The sequence below is a fragment of the Leptodactylus fuscus genome, chromosome 7, assembly GCF_031893055.1.
Source record: "Leptodactylus fuscus isolate aLepFus1 chromosome 7, aLepFus1.hap2, whole genome shotgun sequence".
Lineage (NCBI taxonomy): Eukaryota > Metazoa > Chordata > Amphibia > Anura > Leptodactylidae > Leptodactylus > Leptodactylus fuscus.
This window is the reverse complement of record NC_134271.1, coordinates 19,095,729-19,122,198: the sequence shown is the minus strand read 5'-3', so window position 1 is coordinate 19,122,198 and position 26,470 is coordinate 19,095,729. Positions and strand designations below refer to the sequence as shown.

At 42.6% G+C, this 26,470-nt stretch overlaps 1 protein-coding gene across 1 annotated transcript in view; it reads right to left on the bottom strand.

Annotated features, from left to right (window-relative positions):
- PRMT3 (protein arginine methyltransferase 3) overlaps positions 1-26,470 on the bottom strand; it is a 62,235-nt gene that overhangs the window by 28,239 nt on the left and 7,526 nt on the right. The window contains exons 4-11 of the mRNA XM_075281299.1: positions 25,485-25,534; positions 25,024-25,126; positions 23,237-23,390; positions 20,675-20,819; positions 16,024-16,089; positions 10,731-10,852; positions 6,654-6,753; positions 106-184 (exon numbers count right to left, since the gene is read on the bottom strand). Coding sequence (XP_075137400.1) covers positions 106-184; positions 6,654-6,753; positions 10,731-10,852; positions 16,024-16,089; positions 20,675-20,819; positions 23,237-23,390; positions 25,024-25,126; positions 25,485-25,534 — 819 coding nt within the window. The remainder of the gene's footprint in view (positions 1-105; positions 185-6,653; positions 6,754-10,730; positions 10,853-16,023; positions 16,090-20,674; positions 20,820-23,236; positions 23,391-25,023; positions 25,127-25,484; positions 25,535-26,470) is intronic.

The window sequence follows — 26,470 nt, the reverse complement described above, 5'->3', positions numbered from 1 at the left end:
CATCTGTAGAGGGAACATTCCCAGTCAAGCAGAACGCCATCTACAGCAGAGGGTTCACACTGTCCCTGCAATGTTCCCATATACCGGCGACATTTCCATACGTACCCGCTCCTCCGGCGCTCAGATACTTGTCCTTTGCATAAATAACGGAATCCAGCATGGACTCAAACAGCAGGAAGTAACCCTGTGAGAGAAAGAGAGAAACAAGGTATAAGACTCTTTCAAGACACACAGAGAGACCCAAGACCGGGCGCAGTAACATCTCATTATCTTAAGCAATCACTGGAAGAAATTAAAGGGATTGTCCAGGACGAGGAAAAAGCACAATTTACTATAAACAGCGCCACCTGTGTCCATAATCTTTGCCCGATATTGCAGCTCATTCTATTCAAGTGCACTGAGCTACATTGCAATACCAGACTCCACCCATGGACAAAGGGGGCGCTGTTTCTTTAAAGGGAACGTGATACCAGAAAACGTCCATTTAAAAAAAAAAAAGGACAAATCAATGCCATGATCTAAGATTTAACAAAATTAGAAAAGAGACAAGTTCTAATATTGAACATTCCCTTTAATTTGCCGATTATTCTATTCAGACATTTCTTACTTCATTCCGATTCTAGAAAAGCTGGGTGACAAGTAATAAAGTCACTTTACAGGATATCCGAACAGTCCTGTTGTAAAGTAATTCACCTTCCACTCTCAGTGTAATGTCCAGGAAAGCTGGGTGACTATATTAAGAATCACCCAGCTTTCCCAGATACTGCTAAGAAACTAGAGTGAAATACTCTCTACCCTGTTATTGTCCTGTGTGAGGTATCGCTTATCTGTTTCTAGTAGAGTTGGGTGATCATCATATGAACATCAGCCCATGGACTGCTTACATTCAATGCTTCTGTGCTGCTGCAAACTGGCATGTGGGAAAGTTGGGTGGTATACCCGGTGGGAGCTGTGGTGGCAATTTTGACAACCACCCAGCTTTCCCAGAGAACTAAGAACAAGTCAAGGACTTCTATTTCCTGGTGATTTTATTTTTAGGCTCTACAATCTCCTTGTTGGCTGTTGCCCAAGATCATCCTCATTATTCGGCCCAGCAGGGGGCACTGTAATAGGTTATCACAAGGTAATAGGTTTCTCCACACTAAACCACTGGCTCTGGTTTTATCACTTTCAATTATGTTTGCTGTAAAATGGATTTCATGACAAAATCCTCCGCCAACCCAACAACATAATCCCATTCATGGGGATCTGACATATCTGGGTCCCAAAGTAAGACAAATATCAAAGTCCAACATGTCAGTGTATACTGTGCCCCAATATCCCACTGTCCTTCATTGCTGATGTTTTTCAGAGGCCTCATTCCCAGAAGGTGGAATAATAATATCTACAGAGTGATGGCGCTGTAACGGAGCTCAAAGGGAGGACAGGCAGGGAGATTACTCTATGTAATAGACGCCCCAATTAGAACACACACACAGTGTACGGTATATAAAATATCAACGAATGTATATGAAACGTACAGTCACTATGTAGATACATTACATTACTTATACTGATCCTGAGTTATATCCTGTATTATACTTCAGAGCTGCACTCACTATTCTGCTGGTGCAGTCACTGTGTACGTACATTACATTACTTATACTGATCCTGAGTTATATCCTGTATTATACTCCAGAGCTGCACTCACTATTCTGCTGGTGCAGTCACTGTGTACATACATTACATTACTTATCCTGTACTGATCCTGAGTTATATCCTATATTATACTCCAGAGCTGTGCTCACTATTCTGCTGGTACAGTCACTGTGTACATACATTACATTACTTATCCTGTAGTGATCCTGAGTTATATCCTGTATTATACTCCAGAGCTGCGCTCACTATTCTGCTGGTACAGTCACTGTGTACATACATTACATATCCTGTACTGATCCTGAGTTACATCCTATATTATACTCCAGAGCTGCGCTCACTATTCTGCTGGTGCAGTCACTGTGTACATACATTACATTACTTATCCTGTACTGATCCTGAGTTATATCCTGTATTATACTCCAGAGCTGCGCTCACTATTCTGCTGGTGCAGTCACTGTGTACATACATTACATTGCTTATCCTGTATTATACTACAGAGCTGCGCTCACTATTCTGCTGGTACAGTCACTGTGTACATACATTACATTGCTTATCCTGTATTATACTCCAGAGCTGCGCTCACTATTCTGCTGGTACAGTCACTATGAAGATACATTACATTACTTATTTTATACTGATCCTGAGTTACATCCTGTATTATACTCCAGAGCTGCACTCACTATTCTGCTGGTGCAGTCACTGTGTACATACATTACATTACTTATCCTGTATTATACTCCAGAGCTGCGCTCACTATTCTGCTGGTGCAGTCACTGTGTACATACATTACATTGCTTATCCTGTATTATACTCCAGAGCTGCGCTCACTATTCTGCTGGTACAGTCACTATGAAGATACATTACATTACTTATTTTATACTGATCCTGAGTTACATCCTGTATTATACTCCAGAGCTGCGCTCACTATTCTGCTGGTACAGTCACTGTGTACATACATTACATTACTTATCCTGTACTGATCCTGAGTTACATTCTGTATTTTACTTCAGAGCTGCTCTCACTATTCTGCTGGTACAGTCACTGTGTACATACATTACATTACTTATCCTGTACTGATCCTGAGTTACATTCTGTATTATACTTCAGAGCTGCTCTCACTATTCTGCTGGTACAGTCACCGTGTACATACATTACTTATCCTGTACTGATCCTGAGTTACATTCTGTATTATACTTCAGAGCTGCGCTCACTATTCTGCTGGTACAGTCACCGTGTACATACATTACTTATCCTGTACAGATCCTGATTTACAACCTCTATTATACTCCAGCAAGTTCTGTATTATCCATATTTATCCATGTGTTCCAGATTCTTGTAATTTAAAACTACAACTCCCAGCATGCCTAGCTGTCATGACATGCAGACAAGTTGTAGTCTTGCACTAGCTGTAGACCCCCGCTCTATACAGTACCCTGCGCTGTCCCTGGGCTGTTCTTTCCCATCCTCTTGCACTCCTCCGGCCTCTCTCACATGCAGAGCCATTTACAATGTAATTTCACAGGCTGCTGCTCCACCTGTAGGGGAGCCATCTGGAAGCAGAATTATACCTGACAACTTTCCCAGAATTCCCTTCCCTAAATGAACATTTAATATTTTCGTTCTTTGGCCCCCGGTTACCACCTTCAGAATTAATTACCCTAAAACAGAGCGGCTCTGCTCCACATGCGGCAGGCGTACAACACCATCACCGGAGCCACAATGTAACACAACAAAACGGAACAAGACGGGATTCTAGAGTGAAGTTATATCATGGGCAGGACTTCTAATAGCTGAGGGTTTGTGACAATTGTATCCAGGTTAAACTATCCTCTGTGGTCATCAGTATGAAGCATCGCTTTGGGGCCAGAAAACCCCTTTAAAAGGAGTTCTTAAGGGAGTCTTTTTTGACTTACCTTTTCTAAAGGATTTTAGATGCTGCACTCACCCAGGTGCTATGGCTGGTTCTGACCTTAGGTCACATAGATGGAACCAGCAATGGAATAGTTCCACCTTCTCCCTGCCTCTCCCATTTTCACCACTAGTGACCTGTGCAATGGGGGATAGCTTTACTGTAGTCTTCCAGACCCCACAGCACAAGTAACCTATCTGTGAAAACCAATTAAGAGGGAAGAGGCGATTGACCTTGGTGCTGGATCCGATCATGTGACCCATTTAGGGGCCAGTCCCAAGTACAGTACAGTTGTAATCCGATACAATTGTGAGCTGACAGTCCATCTTGGAAGACCAAGACCGATTCATTAGAGATTTCACAGCGAGTGAAGAGTTTAGGAGATAGGAATAAAAGAGCCTGATTAAATGGAAAAAGAAGCATTTTTCTCTAATAAGATTCATGAGTCAGAACCAACCCTGAACTCTTAGGTACAGAATTTAAAAGACAAAAAAAAAAAAAGAGACTCCCTGGACAAGGTCTAACACTTTTCCCCTCCTCTCTCCAAAGACTTCTATGGACAGCTGGAATGTGATACATTTGTAAGCAGGCAGTCCGTCTTGGAAGACAAAGATGGATTCGGAAATGATTTCATGGTAAGTGAAAAGTTTAGGACAGAAAGAAAAGAGTGTAATAAGTGGAGAAAGAAGCATTTTTCTGAAAATGTATATTACAATGCTTCTTCCATTTCATTATACTACGGATTTCTGCAAAACTGACCGACTTGGTTATGGTTAGAGTGATAAAATCTCTCTATTATCTCTATATTTTTTGGTTTATTATATCTATGTAATATTTTTTGCTATACAGTTATACAAAATACATAATCTTTATTGTATTTATTGTATATATTTTATGTTTTTGGACGAGGGCCAGGCGGGAAAGTGTTAAGCTTGCAGTTCTCCGCGTTACCAGCTGCCAGCACATAAATGGAGGCTCTAATTTCAGCATTAATCCAAAAAAACAGAACACGAAATGCGTAAACTGCGGGGTGTACGCGGCGGCGAAGCAGCAGTATATCACCATAGTAACCGCAGTTAGCAATATGGACATTTCCAAGCAAATTTGCATAAAGAAGTTCAATGTTTCAAAAGTATTAACCCCCTCTTAAAGTGACGTCACCTGTATTATGCGGAAGAATTTCAACCCCATTATATAGGGAGCCATAAGCCGGAGTTGACTAAGTCTGTCGAGGAGTTTTCTAGACATGCTGTACGCAGAGAGGGGGAGGAGCTAAGCTGTGACATCATCTATTATCAGTAGTGACGTAATGATGGCTCAGTGGTAGTCTATAGAGGTGTTATCTTCCATTGTAATCATGTCTGGAATACAAAGGAGGTAACTGCTGCAAAGAAAACTCCTATAGAATTGGCAATTAGCTGTCTATTATTAGGCCTAGTGGTCAGAGTGAAATTGCAGAATATGGAACTTTTCGTAAACTATAGATATAGGCATGGAAAATTAAAAATATAAGGCCATTTTGGGGGACAAATTAACTTTAAAGGGATTTTACAGGATTGGTTTATTTCTTTTTTTTTTAACATTAAAATTTATTGAAGGCAGTGGGGGAGGGCGGGAAGACAGAGAAGAGCCGGATTGGTTTATTTCATGACGTCTCCATGAATACCTGGAACAGAATGCAGTTCACTGATACACTGTGACAAACCCTCAGCTCTGTGCGCAGGATTAAGCCAGTGTGCATTTTCAGCCTCTAACTTCTTATACTATGGTTGACATGTATCTACATAGGACTGCACAAGTCCTTTAATGTCAGTAATAGGGCTTTTAGGCGTACATTAGGAGGGTCGGACGCATTTTGTGACATCTTTTTCTCCCACGCATCTTACAAATGCAAATTTCGGTAAGTAATGCAGTAGAGCCGAGGCGTAGATGTGACGAGGGTTATAATGGCCACATGCTGCTCATGAAGACGAATGGTCTACGGAGCGGGATGAGGACGGAGACTCGCACGACAGAGCCGTGCAAGTTACTGCAATGATAAAAGGTGCAGGAAAATGCAAATGTATCCGGAGCAAGCAGAGACCTTGACACAACAAGATATCAGATATTCCCATGATAAGGAGATTAATGGGCTCAGCGGAAAGACTCATTGAAAAACAGACGGAGAAGCAGCCGAAAGAATAATGAGAAGGAATCAGAAGAAATGCTCAAGAACTTTACAGAGTAAATACTTAAAGGGGTGCTCCATCAAAATAACAAGAAAGTGGCTGCCGGAGTCTCCACCGTCTCCTTTTTACCCTATAATTGGAGTGCTCAGAGACAGACTGGTTATAAGGGACACTTTGCATGACAACCTCGGTGAAAAGGTTCCAATGGTTACAATGTATCCCTAGTAACAAGCCTCTATTTACACAGAAGTCAATGGAGGCTGAGCGGCAGTACCAGTGCTCGCCACTAAACAAGGCATGGATCCAATGGCTTCCAGCCCCATGTTGTGTATAGTAAGGCTGATCAGCGCAGGGGCTGCTTGTCAGACACCCAATGATCAAATATTTATAGACCACCAAACCTAAATCGTGGACAACCCTTTTAAAGGTATTTACTGGTTATTTGGAGAGAATAGCGGGGTACCTTGTACACAACATATCTAGAGTGCATGTGTATAGAATATATCGTCATACACATGCACACTCAGCTTCACCGAGCATACATGTCTCATGGGGAATAAATTGCTACCAAACACCTCCGTCCCATCCAGACATCTCCCTTGAGAAAACAAGAATCGGGTATATTAAAATTCAACATGCCCAATCCTTCTTTCCCCATTATCTGCCCATTGGGGGGAGAGTCAGGACATCCCTGTAGACATCAGGTAGTTGGCGGTTGTATGGCCGCCTTTATTACCAAACTGGCTGACAACAGAAAGCAGTAGATAATGTAGCATTCAACTGCAAAGCCAATGGAGCGATGTTTTATGTCCTTAACCACAGCAGAGGAATACAAGGTTTCTAGTTGACACTTCCCCTTTAAATGATCTCAACTTAGAAAATGTGTTATATTTCTTGGCATGAATAATGGCGCCATCCCTCAGCGCGGTGCAACTTACCATCCATTCAGATATAATTATATCCACTTTCTCCTCCGGTAAATCAATCTCTTCTATTCTTCCTTTAATCAGAGAGATTCTATCTTCCAACTTATTCAGGCTGAAAGCAAAAGGCGAACATTGTAAAGAGTGACACCGCGTCCAGACAGCACGCACAAACACGTCCTCGTATCTTCATGGTCCCCAGACTGCTACATCCTACTAATACAATCACAGTCTGGTAGTCTGGAATCCGTGAGGCCGGACTATTGGATTCTGCAGATGGACACAATATAAAAGACATTCAATGATTGGGAACCTTAAAGGGGCTCCTGGGCTGGGAGATTGTTGGAGTTGGACCTGTTGTGTTTTGGGCTGGTTCCAACTCTAGGTCATGTGATTGCAACCAGCCCCATGCAGAGCGACCCAGGGGATGGGGCTGGTTCTGATCACATGACCCAGGGTCGGAACCAGCCCACAACCCCGGGTCCGTCTTTAACAAATGCCAGGACCAGGTAAGCGAAATCCAAGTCTCTGGATAACCCCTTTAAGGGGTTATGTGGGCAAATAAAACTTTGTCAGTGCACTGGATAATCTTGTCTACTACTACACTGCCCCTATCCTTACCCTTGCAGATCTCCGAGGGAATCTGAAATCTCGTTTCTCCACCTCTCCTGCTGTGGTTCTGACTCTCTGTTACATAACCCCTTTAAGGCTGGGTCCAGATGTGGACAAATTGGTTTTGCAATGCACTGGGTGAAATTTGCTACACATCCATGGCCAGATCAAGGGCAAAATTCACAGTGTAAATTATCTGCTGCATCTAGATCCTTGCGATATATATAACATTACACACTATCTAGTGGAAAGCAAAAGTCGTAATCCTCATCTTCATGTCTCATGAACAGAATGCTAGCACAGCAGTGAAGACTGACACTACCTAGATAAGGCCATAGGAGAGAAATGAAAAAGGGAGGGGGTAACGCTATGTAACAATGTACATAACTGGGGTGATGCTATGGCGGCCATTGCTAGTCTTCACTCAGCATCTGTTATCTGGATTCCAATCTGATGATGCTCAAAAGTCAGAGAAATTACAAAAACACACAAAAAGTTATATAAATCCTGCAGAAGGGCCGAGATCTCCCCCATTCGTACTGAAGAGGATCAATCTCCGTCCACGTGCGACCAACATGACAGCTAATGTTACTGCCAGGGCCAGAATTATTCACTGCGGTGCGGCTCTGCCCTTATCTCGGTCCTCTCCCCGCTATCTCAGCCTGCCGGCAGCCGCTGCGCCCCGGGAATCTCATTAAAGGCGTAATTGAAAAAGACGACCTCGTGAAACAAAGGGATGAGAAGCTGCTCGGGGGGGGGGCGGCGAACTCTTGAACTGGGCCTCGGACAGAGAGTATAAAATATCAATTACACATTCATGGCGTAATCCGGGACTAACTGGAGATGAATATCGTGGAGGACCCTGCAGGAGCGAGACCTGCGTCCCCTAATACTGCGCTACTGCGTTATTTGGGCTCCTTCACACATTTTTCCCCCACGATGGTCCACTTTTGCACTGCGTTTTCTTCTTCCGAAATAGTCACACACCTATAAGAATTCCTGAGAGTCTTCTGTGCAACAATGTATTCCTATTAGTTATTACTATTATGGTTACTCTTCACTTTGCTTCCCTATTGCTGGTGTTGTCCAAATTTAGGCTCAGCTCTATTATTTTTGATTACAGCATTTAGAGACTTGCTTTACAGCAGCCACGTGGATTATCGGTAGCTGTAATCTGTAGATATTCATTGACTTCTATAGGAGAATACTGTGGGCATGCTCTGTGACCTGAGCTGCGATTGTCACCTATTGTCAATGGGGCATCCCATATTGTTACGTGTTACCCGTCATTGTAATTTTGTGACGATAATAAGATGACTGATGAGAAGTGATTTTTACAGAACAGGAAGCGTCATACTATTTCGAAGACTCTGAACAGAGTGAAAACTGCAGCTAGATGAAAGTAATTTTTCGAGTTAAAAGGGGTCATCCTGGGACTGTTACTTTCCCCGGGTCCTATCTGGGGTTCTGGTCTTGTTACGACCCTGGGTCACATGAGGAGAACCAGTATCTGCCACTTGAGTTGATCCACCTTTCCTTCCATGTACGGAGGTACACACCTGTACCATGGAGGCTTTACTATTACAATGATCGACTGAACCATCCCCTATAGTGTGGGTGACTATTAGAGATGAGTGAGTAGTATTCAATCGAATACCTCGCCGCCATAGGAATGCGTGTAAGCGGCCGAACACCAAGGGGTTACACGCATTCCTATGGCGGCGAGGTATTCGATCGAATACTACTCGCTCATCTCTAGTAACTATCTATGAGTATGGAAGAGTAGGAGGCGGAGCAATGCGAATGCCGATTCTGATCATGTGACCCAAGATCAGAACTAGCCTGACCCAAATAAAACCAGGGGCAGTAGAAGTCCCAAGTTAAAACAATACATTAGTAGAGGACCTATTTTTTTATGGGTGGGGTTACAATAGCCCCTCCTACCTTTTGGGAGCTCCTCCCCTTGGGTTTTGCACAGCAGTACCTGGTAACTTTTTGCTCATTGGAGGTTTAGTTATAGATAGCTGCAGATTCTCTCCTTGCCGCCATTAAAATCACCTCTGGGCACTGCTGAGCTTCTGTTTGTATACGGAAGCCAATCTAAACAAGCAGGGCTGCAGTGTAAAGTATTGGGGAGAGAGAGAGAGCAGCAGCCCGAGACTCTTCAGACTACCTCAGGCTCTTACTGAACACGTCACAAGGTGATATGGTCCTCGTACAACTGCAATACATGATGCCCCGGCCTGGTGCCATATATCCGTCCCCCTCACCCATATATCCCAGGCTTCGGCTGACAGGGACTCCAGCTCCTGTATCCACTGATGCACAAGGTGAATGATATAGGAAACGGGAGAAATAAAACAAACTGCAGCCTAATAGCCTAAAGCAGCTGGGAGGACAAGGAGCCATAAAACAGATGATGCCGCTTCTTTAAGACAAGGCAACAAATCCACCTTGTGTGTAGCCTTAGCAGACACTTGTGCATTGCTGCCAGTGCTGAGGGACTGACCATGCCAGCTCAGCTCAGGCCCCCAAGCATGACCAGGGTCTGTTCCAAGTCAGGCTGCAGGCCAAACAGATCCGCACAAAATCCAGCAAAGCGTTTTGCTAGCCATCCAAAATCAATAGCGCGAGGCCTCCAGTGTCAGCCCCGAACACCTGCGCGACTGGAGAGCAGAAACACAGCGCAACGCTGTGCAAAAAACCCCTCAGTCTGCAAATATGCAGTCACAGGATTACTACTGTAGCCAAAATCTGAAAACACGTTATTGCTCTCTGTTATCAACCATTGCAGGCTGACAATAGCATCCCTGGATGGGATTACAAGTTTTAGCTTGAGTGATACTGAAGCTAATGTCTGCCTTTAATGCATTGCATCCTGTTATCAGCCACTACGCACCAACTGCAGAGTTCAATGTAGAGTTTTTTGCCATTGGGACACAGCTATTAGCTGCATCGTCTGATGGAGTCTGCAATGATCTGAAACCCAGATCTGGTCTAATTCATTATGCTTTATACTGCAGCTCTGCTTCCTCTGATTGTCTCCTGTATAGAAGCACAAGCTCAGCAAGAAGTCAATGCGCTGAAAGGGAATGTCCATAACAGCAAGGACCAAAATAATATAATACAGGAACTAAACCTACAGCAAGAAATTAAGAAACGGACGAGAATTGACAGAAGGGAGGAGCTTCTGAAATGGGAGGAGCCAGGATATATAGCTTTAAAGGGTTATACTACAGTACGCTTCCTACCACTCTATTCAATGTCTATGTGCAGATTTGGAAACATCAGCTCCTTGTGAGCCTGCACCATCCAATATCGTACTATGTGTTAAAAACCAGACACCAGTACTGTAAATGGATGCCGCATGGAGGGCAGGGTTAAAGGGGCTGCCCAGTAAGCAAAACCCTATTAACACAATTTTAAGAAACACACTGGGTTCACAGCGGCAACACCGGGCGCTGCTCTGTACTCACTCACCGGATTATGTCCATCGCCTGGTAGACGATCTCCGACTGATCGACAGCGTACACTTTCTTGGCGCCGGCCCGTGCTGCAAACATTGAGAGAATTCCAGTCCCGCAGCCAACGTCAAGAACAACCTGTGTGAGAGATGGTTATAGGTCATTATGACAGCATCTGGGGCTCTTACCTACTGGGTCAAGGTCAAGCAAGAAAAGCTCAGTATCTCAAAATAGATACTAAGAAAACATGACAGTTTTCTTACAGAGACAGCGCCACACCTGTCTATGGGTCATGTCCTGTATTGCAGGTCAGTTCTATTCAAGTAAATGGGGATTAGATGCAATACAACAAACAGCCTACATGACCACTGCTCCCTCTAAGCTGCTCAGTCCCAAGGAAAGTCTGCCCCATAAAGGTTTCTTGAGCTCATCACTTTGAGAATGGAAAGATAAATCGCTCTGCCCAATCATAGAGGGAACTGTGCAACCATAGAGGAACAGCTGCACAGTCCTCTCTATAATCTCCTAGGACTCATCTCTGCAGGGAGGAAACAGGAAGTAACAGGGAGCGCAGTGCAGGAGCATGGAGAGGTGAGTGATCACTGGACCCCCAAGTATGTAGAATTATCCCCTCCATGAAGGATCCAGTACCTTAGCCCTTCACTACTACCAGGTATTCACCACCCTACTGTCCTAGACAATCAGGGATCTCTACATTAACCCATTCAATGTCCTCGACCCCGAAAAGGATACTAGAACTAACCCCCTCCTGCCCTAGAACACCAGATATACTGATACAAAGGTGCTGGAACTAACCCCTTTCTGTCCTAGACCACCAAGTGTACTGACATTAATCCCATCAGTGTCCTAAACAATCTGGGATTCTTGCATTGACCCCCTCTATTAGCCAAAAGCCCCAGGCATACTGGAACTATCCCCTACATGTTCAAGACCACCACTTACACTGGTATTAACCCCTTCACAATCCAAGATCACCAGGAATACTGTCAGTAACTCATTTTCTGCTGATAACTGGAATATTAACGTTACCACCAAGACCACCAAGCATACTTAGCCCTTCATTGCCCTAGGTCATCAGGGATGCAGACATGAACCCCTTCACTGCCCTAGACCATGAGGAATACAGACATTAACATCTCCACTGTCCGAGGTCATCGGGGATGCAGGCATTAACCCTTCTATTGGCCTTAGTTATCAGGGATGCAGACATTAACCCCTCCACTGCCCTGGACCATGAGGAATGCAGACATTAACCCCTCCACTGCCCTGGACCATGAGGAATGCAGACATTAACCCCTCCACTGCCCTAGCTCATCAGGGATGCAGATATTAGCCCCTCCACTGCCCTAGGTCATCGGGGATGCCGACATTAACCCCTCCACTGCCCTAGCTCATCAGGGATGCAGATATTAGCCCCTCCACTGCCCTAGGTCATTGGGGATACAGACATTAACCCCTCCACTGCCCTAGCTCATCAGGGATGCAGATATTAGCCCCTCCACTGCCCTAGGTCATTGGGGATGCAGACATTAACCCCTCCACTGCCCTAGCTCATCAGGGATGCAGATATTAGCCCCTCCACTGCCCTAGGTCATCAGAGATGCAGACATTAACCCCTCCACTGCCCTAGACCATGCGGAATGCAGACAGCAACCTTCACTATGTTAGACCTGGATGCTGTTTTAAATCATTTACCTTGATGTTCTGTGGCCCGCTATATGTAGCTGCTTTATAGTGAATTATTAGGGCGATGTACTAGTGATATTTACTACATACATATCTGTAATGCTCAGCTTATAGCAGACACATATACAATCTAAACCTACACAATGCACATAGGTTACCATTTATTAAATCATATACGTCTGATGTGTGCGCCATATGCCTAGTACAGAGAGGCTATGAGGGTTCCTGTTTGTACATGAAGGGGTTAATGGCAGCGCCTGCTCTTTACATGCGGCTGAACAGGATCCACAGGGTACGAAACCAAGTGAGAAACGGCTTCTGCAGAGCAAAATGTCCTCCCATAATTGAGGATTGCAGCAAGCCGACTGCGGCTGCGGCTGGCGAGACGGCAGCAGATGACAGCACAGCACGGCCTGGCTACATGCGCTCCGGCTAATGCGTTGGACGGAGGTCGTGAACATTATTTAACCAAAATTTACTACTGAGCTCAGAGAAAGATTAGGAAATGGCCACGGACCACGTTAACCCTTTACACCATGCATATAGATAAGTATAGGCAAATACAATAGAACGTCAGCTCCTCAGGTTAGGGATATTGTGCCTGTTACAAAAGTTTTGCTTCCTAAAATCAAAAAGTCATCAGGATTTAATAATTTCTTATATCTGTGTCTGGAAAAGTCGGGTAATAACCAAACTGTCTGTTGGTATAGCTCACACAGAGACCTAAATCTGCCAAGCTGAGTGGAGCATGTATGAAAGTTGGGCGACAGCTGTAAGAAGGAATATGTCCATAGAAATCAAAAGAATAGCGCACCCTGGAGGACGTTCTGCAGAGGGCAGACAGCTGCGTTATATCAGACTAATGGATATATCTAGATGAAGTAAATGCAGAAAAGATCAGTATAAAATCTGCACCGGTAGCAAGAAGGGGTCTGTCTGTAGTCATGGATGTCACTATATCGGTAGTGGGCACAGCAGCTGCGATGGGGCCAAACATTAAGCGGCTCCATTTCCACTGAGTCTTAAGGGGCAGTTAGTGACAGCAGTGAATGATGTGAAAACCAAATGTGGCCTCATTCTATGTTTGGCTATGGTTACTCAAGGTTACCCCTACTGTGGGTATTATCCCCTCCCTACAGCATTATGCCTGATGTGACATCATTACAAAGTCTGTATATGACAACATCACTAAATAATAGTTGCCTAACATGTGATATAGCAGTGTGCATGGTGACTTGTTTGCATGCTTTATCCCTGTGCTATTACACGTATTATCTCTGTACTGTGACATCACTGTGTGTATTATCTCTGTACTGTGACATCACTGTGTGTATTATCTCTGTACTGTGACATCACTGTGTGTATTATCTCTGTACTGTGACATCACTGTGTGTATTATCTCTGTACTGTGACATCACTGTGTGTATTATCTCTGTACTGTGACATCACTGTATTATCCTGTACTGTGACATCACTGTGTGTATTATCCCTATACTGTGACATCACTGTGTGTATTATCCCTATACTGTGACATCACTGTGTGTATTATCCCTATACTGTGACATCACTGTGTGTATTATCCCTATACTGTGACATCACTGTGTGTATTATCCCTATACTGTGACATCACTGTGTGTATTATCCTGTACTGTGACATCACTGTGTGTATTATCCCTATACTGTGACATCACTGTGTGTATTATCCTGTACTGTGACATCACTGTGTGTATTATCTCTGTACTGTGACATCACTGTGTGTATTATCTCTGTACTGTGACATCACTGTGTGTATTATCCTGTACTGTGACATCACTGTGTGTATTATCCCTATACTGTGACATCACTGTGTGTATTATCCTGTACTGTGACATCACTGTGTGTATTATCCCTGTACTGTGATATCACTGTGTGTATTATCCTGTACTGTGACATCACTGTGTATATTATCCCTGTACTGACATCACTGTGTGTATTATCTCTGTACTGTGACATCACTGTGTGTATTATCCCTGTACTGTGACATCACTGTGTGTATTATCCCTGTACTGTGACATCACTGTGTGTATTATCCCTGTACTGTGACATCACTGTGTGTATTATCCCTGTACTGTGACATCACTGTGTGTATTATCCCTGTACTGTGACATCACTGTGTGTATATTATCCCTGTACTGTGACATCACTGTGTGTATTATCCCTGTACTGTGACATCACTGTGTGTATTATCTCTGTACTGTGACATCACTGTGTATATTATCCATGTACTGTGACATCACTGTGTATATTATCCCTGTACTGTGACATCACTGTGTATATTATCTCTGTACTGTGACATCACTGTGTATATTATCCCTGTACTGTGACATCACTGTGTATATTATCCCTGTACTGTGACATCACTGTGTGTATTATCTCTGTACTGTGACATCACTGTGTGTATTATCCCTGTACTGTGACATCACTGTGTGTATTCTCTCTGTACTGTGACATCTCTGTATTATCCCTGTACTGTGACATCACTGTGTATATTATCTCTGTACTGTGACATCACTGTGTATATTATCCCTGTACTGTGACATCACTGTGTATATTATCCCTGTACTGTGAAATCACTGTGTGTATTATCTCTGTACTGTGACATCACTGTGTGTATTATCCCTGTACTGTGACATCACTGTGTGTATTATCCCTGTACTGTGACATCACTGTATTATCTCTGTACTGTGACATCACTGTGTATATTATCCGTGTACTGTGATATCACTGTGTGTATTATCTCTGTACTGTGACATCACTGTGTATATTATCCCTGTACTGTGACATCACTGTGTGTATTATCTCTGTACTGTGACATCACTGTGTATTATCCCTGTACTGTGACATCACTGTGTGTATTATCTCTGTACTGTGACATCACTGTATTATCCATATGCTATGACATTTTTGTTTGCATTTTCCATGAGCTTTCTGATCAACGTGTTCATAGCTGAGTGCGCCTCTATACGGCCTACAGATTCTTGGTACAGCCCTGTCTACAGGAAAGATGGATCACCGTTGTGTAGAAAAATCAGCTCTTTAGAGTAAGAGAGGTCACGCTAAGGGGCCATACAACAATGGAGGCAATGAAGGTTAATGCTTTCCATGTACACGGTTTAGAGTGTAAGCTCATATGGCCAGAACTCCCTTGTACTGGAAGTATATTCTAAATGTAGCATCTAAAAAAATTTTTTTCCTCTTTTTTAAAATGATATAATATAATTTTATAATAAGTTTTCTGCTGGGATTTCATTCTCTTTATTATTAAGCCTATAACACAATAAAACAGCCGGTTACAAGCTGCTGCCTCTGACACGGTAACGCGCTCCCCTCCAAACACACCTCACTCTCATCCCCCTGTTCATAAATAAAGGGCGGAAAATAAAACCAATCCCCATTATCTGCGCTCAGCAGTCTCAAGCACTTGACGAACATCCTCGGAGTTATACTGCTCTGGCATATTAAATCACCGGCTGTCACCGCCGTACTACTCGGATGTGACCCGCGCCTGCTCTCTTATAGCTTCTACCTCTACAAAAGGAGTCGATCACAGGGCCGTTCCTCACCTTGTCCTTAAAGAGATCAGAATTCTGATACATGAAGTTCCTATAGCTTTCTGTCCGCACTGCATCCTTAAAAAAAAAATAAAAAAATTTAAATTTAAAAAAGGAAACACGATAAATTAGAATTGAAATTTACAAATTTCAACATAAACGGGTTACAAATGTATACATCTATATATAATTTCTCTCTCTCATTATATAAAATATATATATATATATATATATATATATATATATATATATATATATATATATATACACACACACACACACATATATATATGTACACACACTATATATATATATATATATATACGGTAATCCATTTTTTCTTAACATATAGTTTAAAACTTTATATAAACACAAACATAGTATTTAAATTATATAATTTTTAAATAATATTTTTTTTATTTTCATTATATATATATTTTATATATTATATTTTAGATTTTTTTTTAAACTACTCCCATATATACAAATCAATTTGTTCCCGTTATTACTTAAAACAGTTAAATATAAATGTATATTAAAGAATGATTTTCCGTTAAAAAAAAAAAATGATGCAAAAACAGTAAATTGAAATAATTTCTTCACTTTAAGTAAAAGAATATATTTTTATTATTTGCACCAAGAAAAAAAAAACAACCAAAAACCTAAATTAATGTTATTAATTGGAAATAATGTTCTCACGTCAGAGCGAGGCTCCTGCCAGCGACATTGTTAGGTTTTCCTTCACTAAGTGATCTCCAGCGGTAATTACAACTAATATAATGCAAATTGGGTTTGCTATCTCAAGCATGAAGCTCTGCAAAGGTGATCAATTAAAATGACAAGGAAATGCCTGAAATCTAGTCTTCCAAGAAAGCCATTTTTTTCCTTCTTTGTCTTTGATGATCTATGTAAATACATTTATTTTATTGTGTGGTTTTAATCATTATTGTGTTTTTTAATGGTCCTCGGTGCAAAGTGTCACACGATAGACTGAGCAACTAAAGTGTTAGGCGACCTTACTAGGCGGCATTGAATTTACTCGTCCTCATGTGCGCGCGCTAATATATATACTATATATACACTATAGATATATAGTGTATATATAGTATATATATATATATATATATATTTTTTTTTTTTTAACACTATCGCTCCCTGTTATCAGTCACATCAGCTTGGTCCTTGCATTGTCCTTCAATAGGATGACGATGAACAGAAAAATCCTAGACTGTTTGCCAATCCCATAAAAAAAGAAATCAAAACCATTAATAGTAGGGGGCGTGAATACTTATGCAATGCCCCTTATATAATGTTTGATCACTGCTGTATGAACATCCCCCCCCTCCATTTTGACTTACAAATGCCCTTGTAAAATACAGGCATGAAATAAAGACCTTGTATCCGTTTCGATTGGATATCTGTTTCTGGACAAGCTGGGTGAAAAGATTTGTCAGCTCTTGTTGTCATCCAATTCAGTTTCTAAGCCTCACTATGTAGTAGTAGAGGGGAGGAGGATGTATCACTGAGGAACCAGTCATAATCTGCCTTTCAGGTCTATGGGAAAGCTGGGTGATTCTTTTATAGGTAGGAACCTTGGCTATAGATCCGCTGCCGGACATCTGTCAGCCAATGAGACATCAGTCGTCTCCTGGTTCTGGAGGAACCGCATGATAAAATGTAATAGTCACGACCCATCTCGCCACGTGTCCAGGACCAGAGAGCTCACCGCAGGTTTTAATTGATTATCGGAAGCTCACAGCGCAGTTCGTGAAGAAATCCAAATATTTTACGCTACAATGATTTTGCGATTGATGCCTAAACCTTTGTCATTTTTGGTGGCGTCAGCAAATCGGTCGGACTTACGGAAAAGCATTTAACCTGGTGTAAAGAAATTAAAACCTGTGATCTGGAAAAATACAAGTTAAAAGCATATTATCAGGCCGTAGTCACATGCTGCATGCGCAGGTTGGCCATGTTTTGCAGGAAAAAAATTTACTTCCATGTTTACAGGGAAAAAAACGCCACGTATGAATACAGTCCTATTATATTATGAAGAATATTCTCCTGGGTCAAGGTCATTGAAGGTCACAGGAAACGACCCTGGAGAGATAAGGGGATACGTATTAAATTCAATAAAATTTTATGATCTAAACCCCCAACTAAACACTTTGCAAAATTGCAAGTATGAATTTTTTATATTCTCTTTTTATAATTTTTATTCATTTTTTTTCTTTGTCTTTGATGTTCTATGTAAATGTATTTGTTTTATGAAATGTTCTGTGCATATTTTGTTACATGGTATAAAGGTTCCTGGGACGGGATTATAATGAATATAAAACTGAAGAAAAATAAAAAGTGAACGAAAAGTAAATGGGAAAAAAAAATAAAGTCAAATACAAAAATATATATTTTTTTAAAAAAGTATTATAAATTCATTACAAGAATGCCGTTCCTTATTTTATGGGGATATAAAACTTCCTGCGCCCTCTTCCCCTTCACTAAACAGAAAACAATCATGGATGAAGATGTAGCCGAGAATAAATTCAGCTCTCAGGGACCGCCAGATAAGGATCTTCTATTGACTCGGGATGGATCGTCACATTTACCTTGTACACTAGGCTGATACATTGTATATGCTCTAATACGCCGTAAATTAGCAGTGTACAGCGTAGCAGAGTGGTGTATAGTGCAGCAGAGCAATGTACAAAGCATCAGGCCACTGTTACAATGTAACAGAATATACAACAACATAACACTGGTCTGACACATTGTACACCAGTCCAATACAGTGTACACTAGTCTCTGTACATTGTAGACCGGTATCGGTACATTATACACTAGTACGGTACATTGTACACCGGTCCGATACATCGTACACTGGTCTGACACATTGTACACTGGTCTGACACACTGTATATTGCACTGATACATTGTACACCGGTCCGATATATTGTACACCGATCCGATACATTGTACATTGTAGACTGGTCTCGGTACACTATACACTGGTATGACACATTGTATACCGGTCTGATATATTGTACACTGGTCTGACACACTGTATATTGCACTGATACATTATAAACTGGTCTGATACATTGTACACCAGTCAGATACATTGTACACTAGTCGCTGTACATTGTAGACTGGTCTCAGTACACTATACACTGGTACGGTACATCATACACTGGTCTGACACATTGTAACCTGGTCTGATACACTATATATTGCACTGATACATTGTACACTGGTCTGATACATTGTAATCATGTGAATGTTTTATTGTGTTTAAAATGTATCAGAATTAGAATTTCTGTATAAACTGCCTGAGGCACTGACTGCATATCCCTGTAGTTTGGGGAGGCTCAGAAAGGATTTCTGTAGCTAGAGGACGAGGCTCAAGGTTTTTCCTGATTTACTGGGAATTGTCTTCTATAGATCATAAATTTTGGTAATTTATCGCCCCCCCAGGACAGAAAAGAAAGAACACTGGGCTGTACTACAGAAGGCGCAGCGCTGCGACACAGGAAAAATAATCTTATTCCCGCGGTCGTGTTCCACATTGTTCCTGCGCAGATAACAAGCGCCACATGTACAAGTTACGAAGGAGACTCAATAAATACAATGCCCCCTAGTGGCGATAGGAATTTAAAGGGCAATCAACCCAAAAGGTGACATTTTAACCCCTTGCAGTGAGTCCAGTTTATAAGAGGGGTTTATATAGAGGTACAGGCATCAGATCAGGGTTGCATCTTAGGAAAGCTGAATGACATGTCACGTGGGTGCTTTAACAGTGGTTACTCATTGGGTTGTTGACAACAAACATGGCTGCCGTTAAAGCTCCCACATCAGTTGTCAGACAGTTTTCCTAAGTGGTATCTAAAAATCTATAAAGAACAAATACAGTTCTTTCTCAATCTTATCTGTTTCAGGGAAAGTTGGATGAAAACCAGACCACCCAGTAGTTGAGTGACATCCCCAATGGGAGCAGTCAGGACAGGATATTGTTTGCCACCCAACTTTTCCAGAATCAGATATGGCTAAAGCTGGGAATCAAAAATTTCCATTACAGTAATTGTCACCACCCAGCTTTCTTAAGACTTCTGCTCAACTTTCCAATGAGGTTTCCTTCATTCTTATCATAATGCAGCCATATTGTTTGTGACCCAGCTTTCTCAGAATCAGATATGTCTAAAGCTGTGTGAAATATTCTCAATACTACTCCTATGGCGGCGGTGATCAGCAAGCTATCCCAGCCATATTGATTGTCACCCAACTTTCCCAGAACCAGATATGACTATAGAAACTACTAGAAATATCTGTCTGGTTATGCATTGACACATACAACTTTCCACTTCACTGAAGGATGAGAATCTGTGCAATGTGGGACCTGTATCTGCCATATTCAATGCCACCCAGCTTTCCCATAAACAGATATTACAGGTGATTTTTGGATTTTTTTGACAGAAATTGAAGAAATCAATAAACAGGTTTATAGGGAAGTTATCAAGTTCTCTTATAAAATGGCAGCATTGTCAGGATTGTTGCTGCTAAGCGTTCGGCGTGCCATTAATATTCTCGTCACAGGGCGTGATCGGCGCCATCATGTTGTATGATTAACCCTCTTGGAATAAGAGTCCCAGCACCTGTGTTCTGTGCTAACCTTTAACATCTCCTCATGTATCCCGAAGTGCCCGTAGGAGCCGAAGTACGCGCCATCCTCATTCTCATCCAGGTCTGCGATGGCCCCAGCGGAAGATGAACCACATCTGACATCTGCGTTCATCACAAAATCCTGCGCAAGTTGTCTGTAATCAATTTCAAACATACCCCAGAGACAGGATTAGTGAACCGTGGAAATGAAGAGATGAGGAGAGCAGCGCCTGCAGATGGGATGAGGCCATGTGTGTACAGTCACCAAACACTGACACCCTCTAGTGGCCAGAGGGGGAACTGTACCTGCAAGAACGCTGGATTACATTAAATCCAAGACCTAAGGGTAAGGAAACTGATAACCTATCCACAGGAAAGGTCATTAGTATCAGATCGGTGGGGGTCTGACACCAGGACCCTGCACAGATCAGTGTTATTGGCTGCTGGAAGCAGTCTATAAGGTGCAGCCCTGCTCCTAATGAAGTGAATGGGAGCAGAGCTGTAGTTCCCCTCACAACTGCTACAGTGAACATCTATGGCCTCAAACACTCTAGAGAAGGCACCGGGAGAACTGCAGCTCTTCTTCCATTCACTTGACTAGGAGCAGAGAAGCTCCTGGGCATATACCTTGTATACAGTCCAAGCAGTCAAATAACCAGATGTTGATCCCCCAGTAATCTGATAATACTAGTGACCTATCCTGTTAATAGGTCATTAGTGGGGGGGATCCGAAACCTGCACCCAGTGCGGATCAGTTTATTCACCTGCTAGAAACCATATACAAGCTATACGGCCTGAAGGAGCTTTACTCCCATTGAAGTGAATGGGAGCAGAGCTGCAGTTTCCCCACATCACCTACTACATATGGCTCTGTATACTGCGTACAGCATTTGGCTCTGGACACCGTAGAAAGAGTTGCTGGAGAACTGCAGCCCCGCTCCTATCAACAGAAACAGAGCTGCTCCAGCCGTATACCCTGTATATGACATCCGGCAGCTGAATCAGCTGAAGCGGTGTGTGGTCCACATGTCAGCCTACCATGATCTAATACTGATGGCCTATTGTGTAGACAGATCATCAATACCCATTACCTGAGGTCTCTGACAACCCCTTTAAAGTGAGCGTGGTCCTGCACCTGGAACTTCTACAGTTGTATTGCATAGTGCATGCCTTAAAATGAAATAAACAAAAGGGGTCGTAATATTGGAGACCAATATGATCCATTAAAACTGCTATCAGTGCTGCACATAGGATAGGGCTGCAAAAATCCCCAGAATTTGCAGGTTGCACAATTGAGAAATCCACTTTTTAATGGCCTATGGGTGCCCCAGAGGCTGTCAGGGCTGGCATGTAGTCAGACAGCTCCAGTGGCCTACTGACTGGATACCATAGCTGTCACTCAGAGGAGAGAGGAGGAGCTGGGGAGCATGCAGTCTAGGGTGCACCTGCTGGCGAGCAGTAGAATCTGGATTCCTCTGTTGCAAAGCCTACATAACCATCACCGCAGGCATGTCTACACAGCTTTACCCATCCTATATAATGCAAATTCACTATAGCCTCAAACCTCAAAATTCTGCAACGGGTTTTAAGGATTTCTGAGGGTTGACCCATCAGAGCAATCCCTGTCTATAAGCCCTATAAGGGAAGAGATCCCCTGTTTAGTGTGGCGAGCTTGTAATATAAAGTGGTTCTCGCTCTAACAGACTGACACTATTACAAGGACGCCTTGTATTACATGCACAGCTCTTATAGTAAAGGGGCTTGTTTGTGATGAGATAAAACCTTTAAGCCTGCAGAAATACCATAGGATAAGTAAAAAGTGTCTGCAGAAGGTCCAACCACTAGGACCCCTAACGGTCACAAGGATGGGGGTCCCATGTGGGGTAGTTAAAAGTATTTTATTCTATTGGCATGATGGAGCCTATCAGTCAAAAAGGGGAACGAGACACTTGTCATCTTGATTGGGTGACCCACCACTGATCAGAAACTTATCACTTATTCTTCAGGATGTGAAACTACAACTCCCAGCATGCCCTGATGGTCTTCAGTTGGAGATCACCAGTCTGGAATGTCTTTACACACCTTTGTTCATTTCACAGGGCAAAAAAAATGTAATGACGGTGTTCCCTTTAACAGGAGCCTGTCATCAGGTAGACCTGGGTGAACTGGGATGTCTAGAAGGTGCCACGGTGCTTTAAAGGGCTTTTGTGGTCAACCATACGTGGTCTGTGGAGATTCGACACCTGGTACCTTCGTCGATCAGCTGATTGAAGAGGCTGCAACATTCAGGTGAGCGCTGCAGCCTCTTCACTGAATACATATCATAGTGGCTGTGCTAGACTTTGCAGCTCAGCCCCATTCACTTGAATGGGACTGAGCTGCTGCATCATGAGACCAACAAACATGATGTCATTGGCATGGTGCCATGACTTCTTTAAATATCTAAAGGATGGAAATCCTGATTGTCAGTCCCCCACTAATCACATACTGAAGACCTATCTTAAGGGTGTAAGTTCCCGAAAATCCTTTTACTATACTAATCCAGGGCTCATGCCCCAATACAATCACAAACCTCATTCTATGAAGCTCCTGAAGTGCATTAGCCAGGGTCGCCTCTGCTTCCTGTGCCCGGATTTCCGCCTGCTTCAGCCGATCATTGAGTAATGGTTCTGCGTTCCTGTTTGAGTCGGAGGACTTCTCGCCACCATGATCCATATCTTCAAAATCTGAGAAGGTAATACAAACATGTATGACTTCAGAGATGACATTCAATGGTTACTAATGTAATGCGCCCCCTGCAGCAGGAGAGACCCGTCTGGGGGGTTAGCTGTCAGACTCTAAGGGTAGAGGAAACAGATATGAGGAGGTGTACTACCTGGAGCAAATGTGCGGTCATCAGGGATTTTCTTACCTTGGACTAATAGAGAAAAAGAATGACTTGCAGGGCGAAGGAGTGAAGCTAAGCATCTTCAGTGACCATTATCCTTCCTCTATATCACAGGTCACAAAGGGACAGATAAAGCAACTCTATCAAACAAGACCTCATAGCTCAGCTTCCTGGACATGAGCAGGGTCCACTATACGCCTGTTTTTGTTGTATCCCCCCCTTTGTTATTGCAGTCCTTTGATTTGGGATGAAATGTGGCATATGATACATGTTTGAGCAATAGGAGATTTTACTGCATATCTATTAAGTAATGTTTTCTAACCCCACATCTGACAGCGATAGAAGATAACAGGGATCGTTGTCCCTCGGTGAACTGTATTTCTGGACGTCTTGGATTGGAATATTGGGGTCACCTGCCATCACACTTACATACTCAGATACCGGACAAAATAGTCCTACAAGCACGACTGCTTCGCCAGCTACAAAGTAACGGATACCCAACAGATTCCATTGTACTCAAAGCGTTCTATCAGGCTCCGTAGGTCTCCAGCATTTTAGACCAGAAAACGGACACCCCAGCACAGATGTGAACGTAGCTTTAAGATCACAAAAGGTTGCCCGCACCAAAACTTTGTGAAAAATCCTCTGGTCACAAAATGTGGTTAGAACAGGTTTTTACTTGTCACGGAACGCAAGCACAGACCTTAAAGGGGTTGTCCAGCATTTTATGTATCTGATTGGTGGGGGAGGGAGGCTGACTGACAGTCCCCACACAGACCAGCTGTATGAGGCCAATTCCGACTGAGTTCACGCCAGCTGCTTCTGAACCAGTGTTACGCATAGAACATACATCAGAAACGGCCCCATACAGATAATCCATTTGGGGTCCACTTGTTGGCCCCCCACTCAAATTCCCAGACGACCCCTTTAAAATGGTGATGTAAAAGTGTATTAGAAAGAGATTCTATTGTATTTACATAGACCTGATGGGTCTCACGACAGATCTGTTTCACTGAATACTTTCACATACAATAACCATTCCGCAGCATCTTCTCTTAGAATCCTGAATTACATTGTTCCTCTGTTATCCCTCCTAGAAATGTATGAAGAATTTGACAGCCCAGTTGAGGGTGTGAATCTGCACAATGACACTATATAACCAATTCTGCCAGTGTCAGGCAAACTAGCGACACACCCTTCTGACAGAGGGAATGGTACCACCCAGTTGTCAATTGATATTATCTAAGAGGATTAGCAGAGGAATGGAACAACACAGTTATAAGGGAAGACGCTCCAGAATTGTTATATCATGGGGGTATTTACTACAACAGACAGGTTCTCTATAAGATGCAGCATTTACATCCATAAAACAATATTAGAAATTTTGCATTATCAGATGTCAAATAATTAGAATGACCCAAGATCTGTCACAAGGCCTCCTGTGCACCTCGCCAGCTATACAGGAAGCTTACCATACTGCAGTAAGCCGTCATCTGGGATCACTGGCTTGAAGAATTCTTCCTTGTCCCAGGGTTTGGGGTCGGTGACATTACTGAGACTCTCCGCAGAGCAGCTCTGCACAACACAAGAAAGAAATCATCATGGAGGAGGGCAGTGATGTAAGGGTTACTCTTATACCTGTAGTACATGCAAGTCAGGCTATAAATAGCCATAAATTTATATTCAGATCTATACCCAAAAAGAAACATTCATACCAATACATATATTTACATATACAAACTCATAACACTAATAAGATATGCCTGCTCAGCTGAGCCCAGAGTTACAGGGGAAGGGGGATTGGGAGGAAGTGCTGTTCACCTAATGTGTATGTCCTGCTTTATGCTGAACCCCGTACACAGCACCTCCTAAAACCCCAGAGGCCAAACCCAACATTTAGTCTTCTAGAAGCAAAAGGTAAGTGGGCACTTACTGTAGATCTGATGTAGTTGATGAGTTTTATGTATCCATAGAAGTCGAGACCTAAAAGAACACAAGAGGCAATGATGTCATACATACAAAATAACAGAAATCAGAGGGTTAATGAGGGATAATCTGTCCATATGTATTGTTGAAGCTAGTAGAGAGGGTGCCCCAATGCGTACCCCTAATACCCCAAACTATCACTATTGTGGCTGCTGCAACACTAAACTTTCTAAAGTATTTCACCTAAGAATGCTTTGCCATTTCAGGATCTCTGCTTGCGGTCATTGTATTCACAAAGTCACCTATAACTGTATCCTCTGTGTGCCTGGATTCCAGAATGATACAAGTCGCCTGCACTGATACATTGTAGCAAAGTATCAGGACAGGGGATGTTAGTGCTTCTTGTGTGTTTAGCTCATAAAAGATCATCTAGACAGGATACAAGTGTAACAAACCCTCAGCTGTCACACCTTTCTATTACTTTAGCTCTTCACAGGCTCTGTATACATTACTTTGCCTAGCTTCAGGTTGTACGTATATGATGGAGGACTGGGATGGATACCATTGCACAAAAGGTACTACACAGAACACTTGCACTGCAACGATCCTGTGCACACAGGAAACACAATACACAAGATATACTGGTGGATTTACTAACAACAAGCAGAGATCTTACAAAAATCAAATACAGTCAATATAGCAACCCCACAGATGTTGTCACCCAGCTTTCCCACTGCTCTGAAATACATCCCTATAGAACTGCTGCCACCTAAATCCATATTGAGATCTATAACTTATAGGAAAGTTGGGTGACAACCGCTATATCCATTGTATTAGAGAATATATTATTTGTCACACGCCTTTTCTAGTGCCCTGAATGACAACTCTGTAGAGCTGCTGTTATATAAATTACAGGAAACTTCACTGACAACCCCCGTGTCAAGTATATTAGAGAATATATTAGTTGTCACCCAACTTTCTTAGTAACAGACA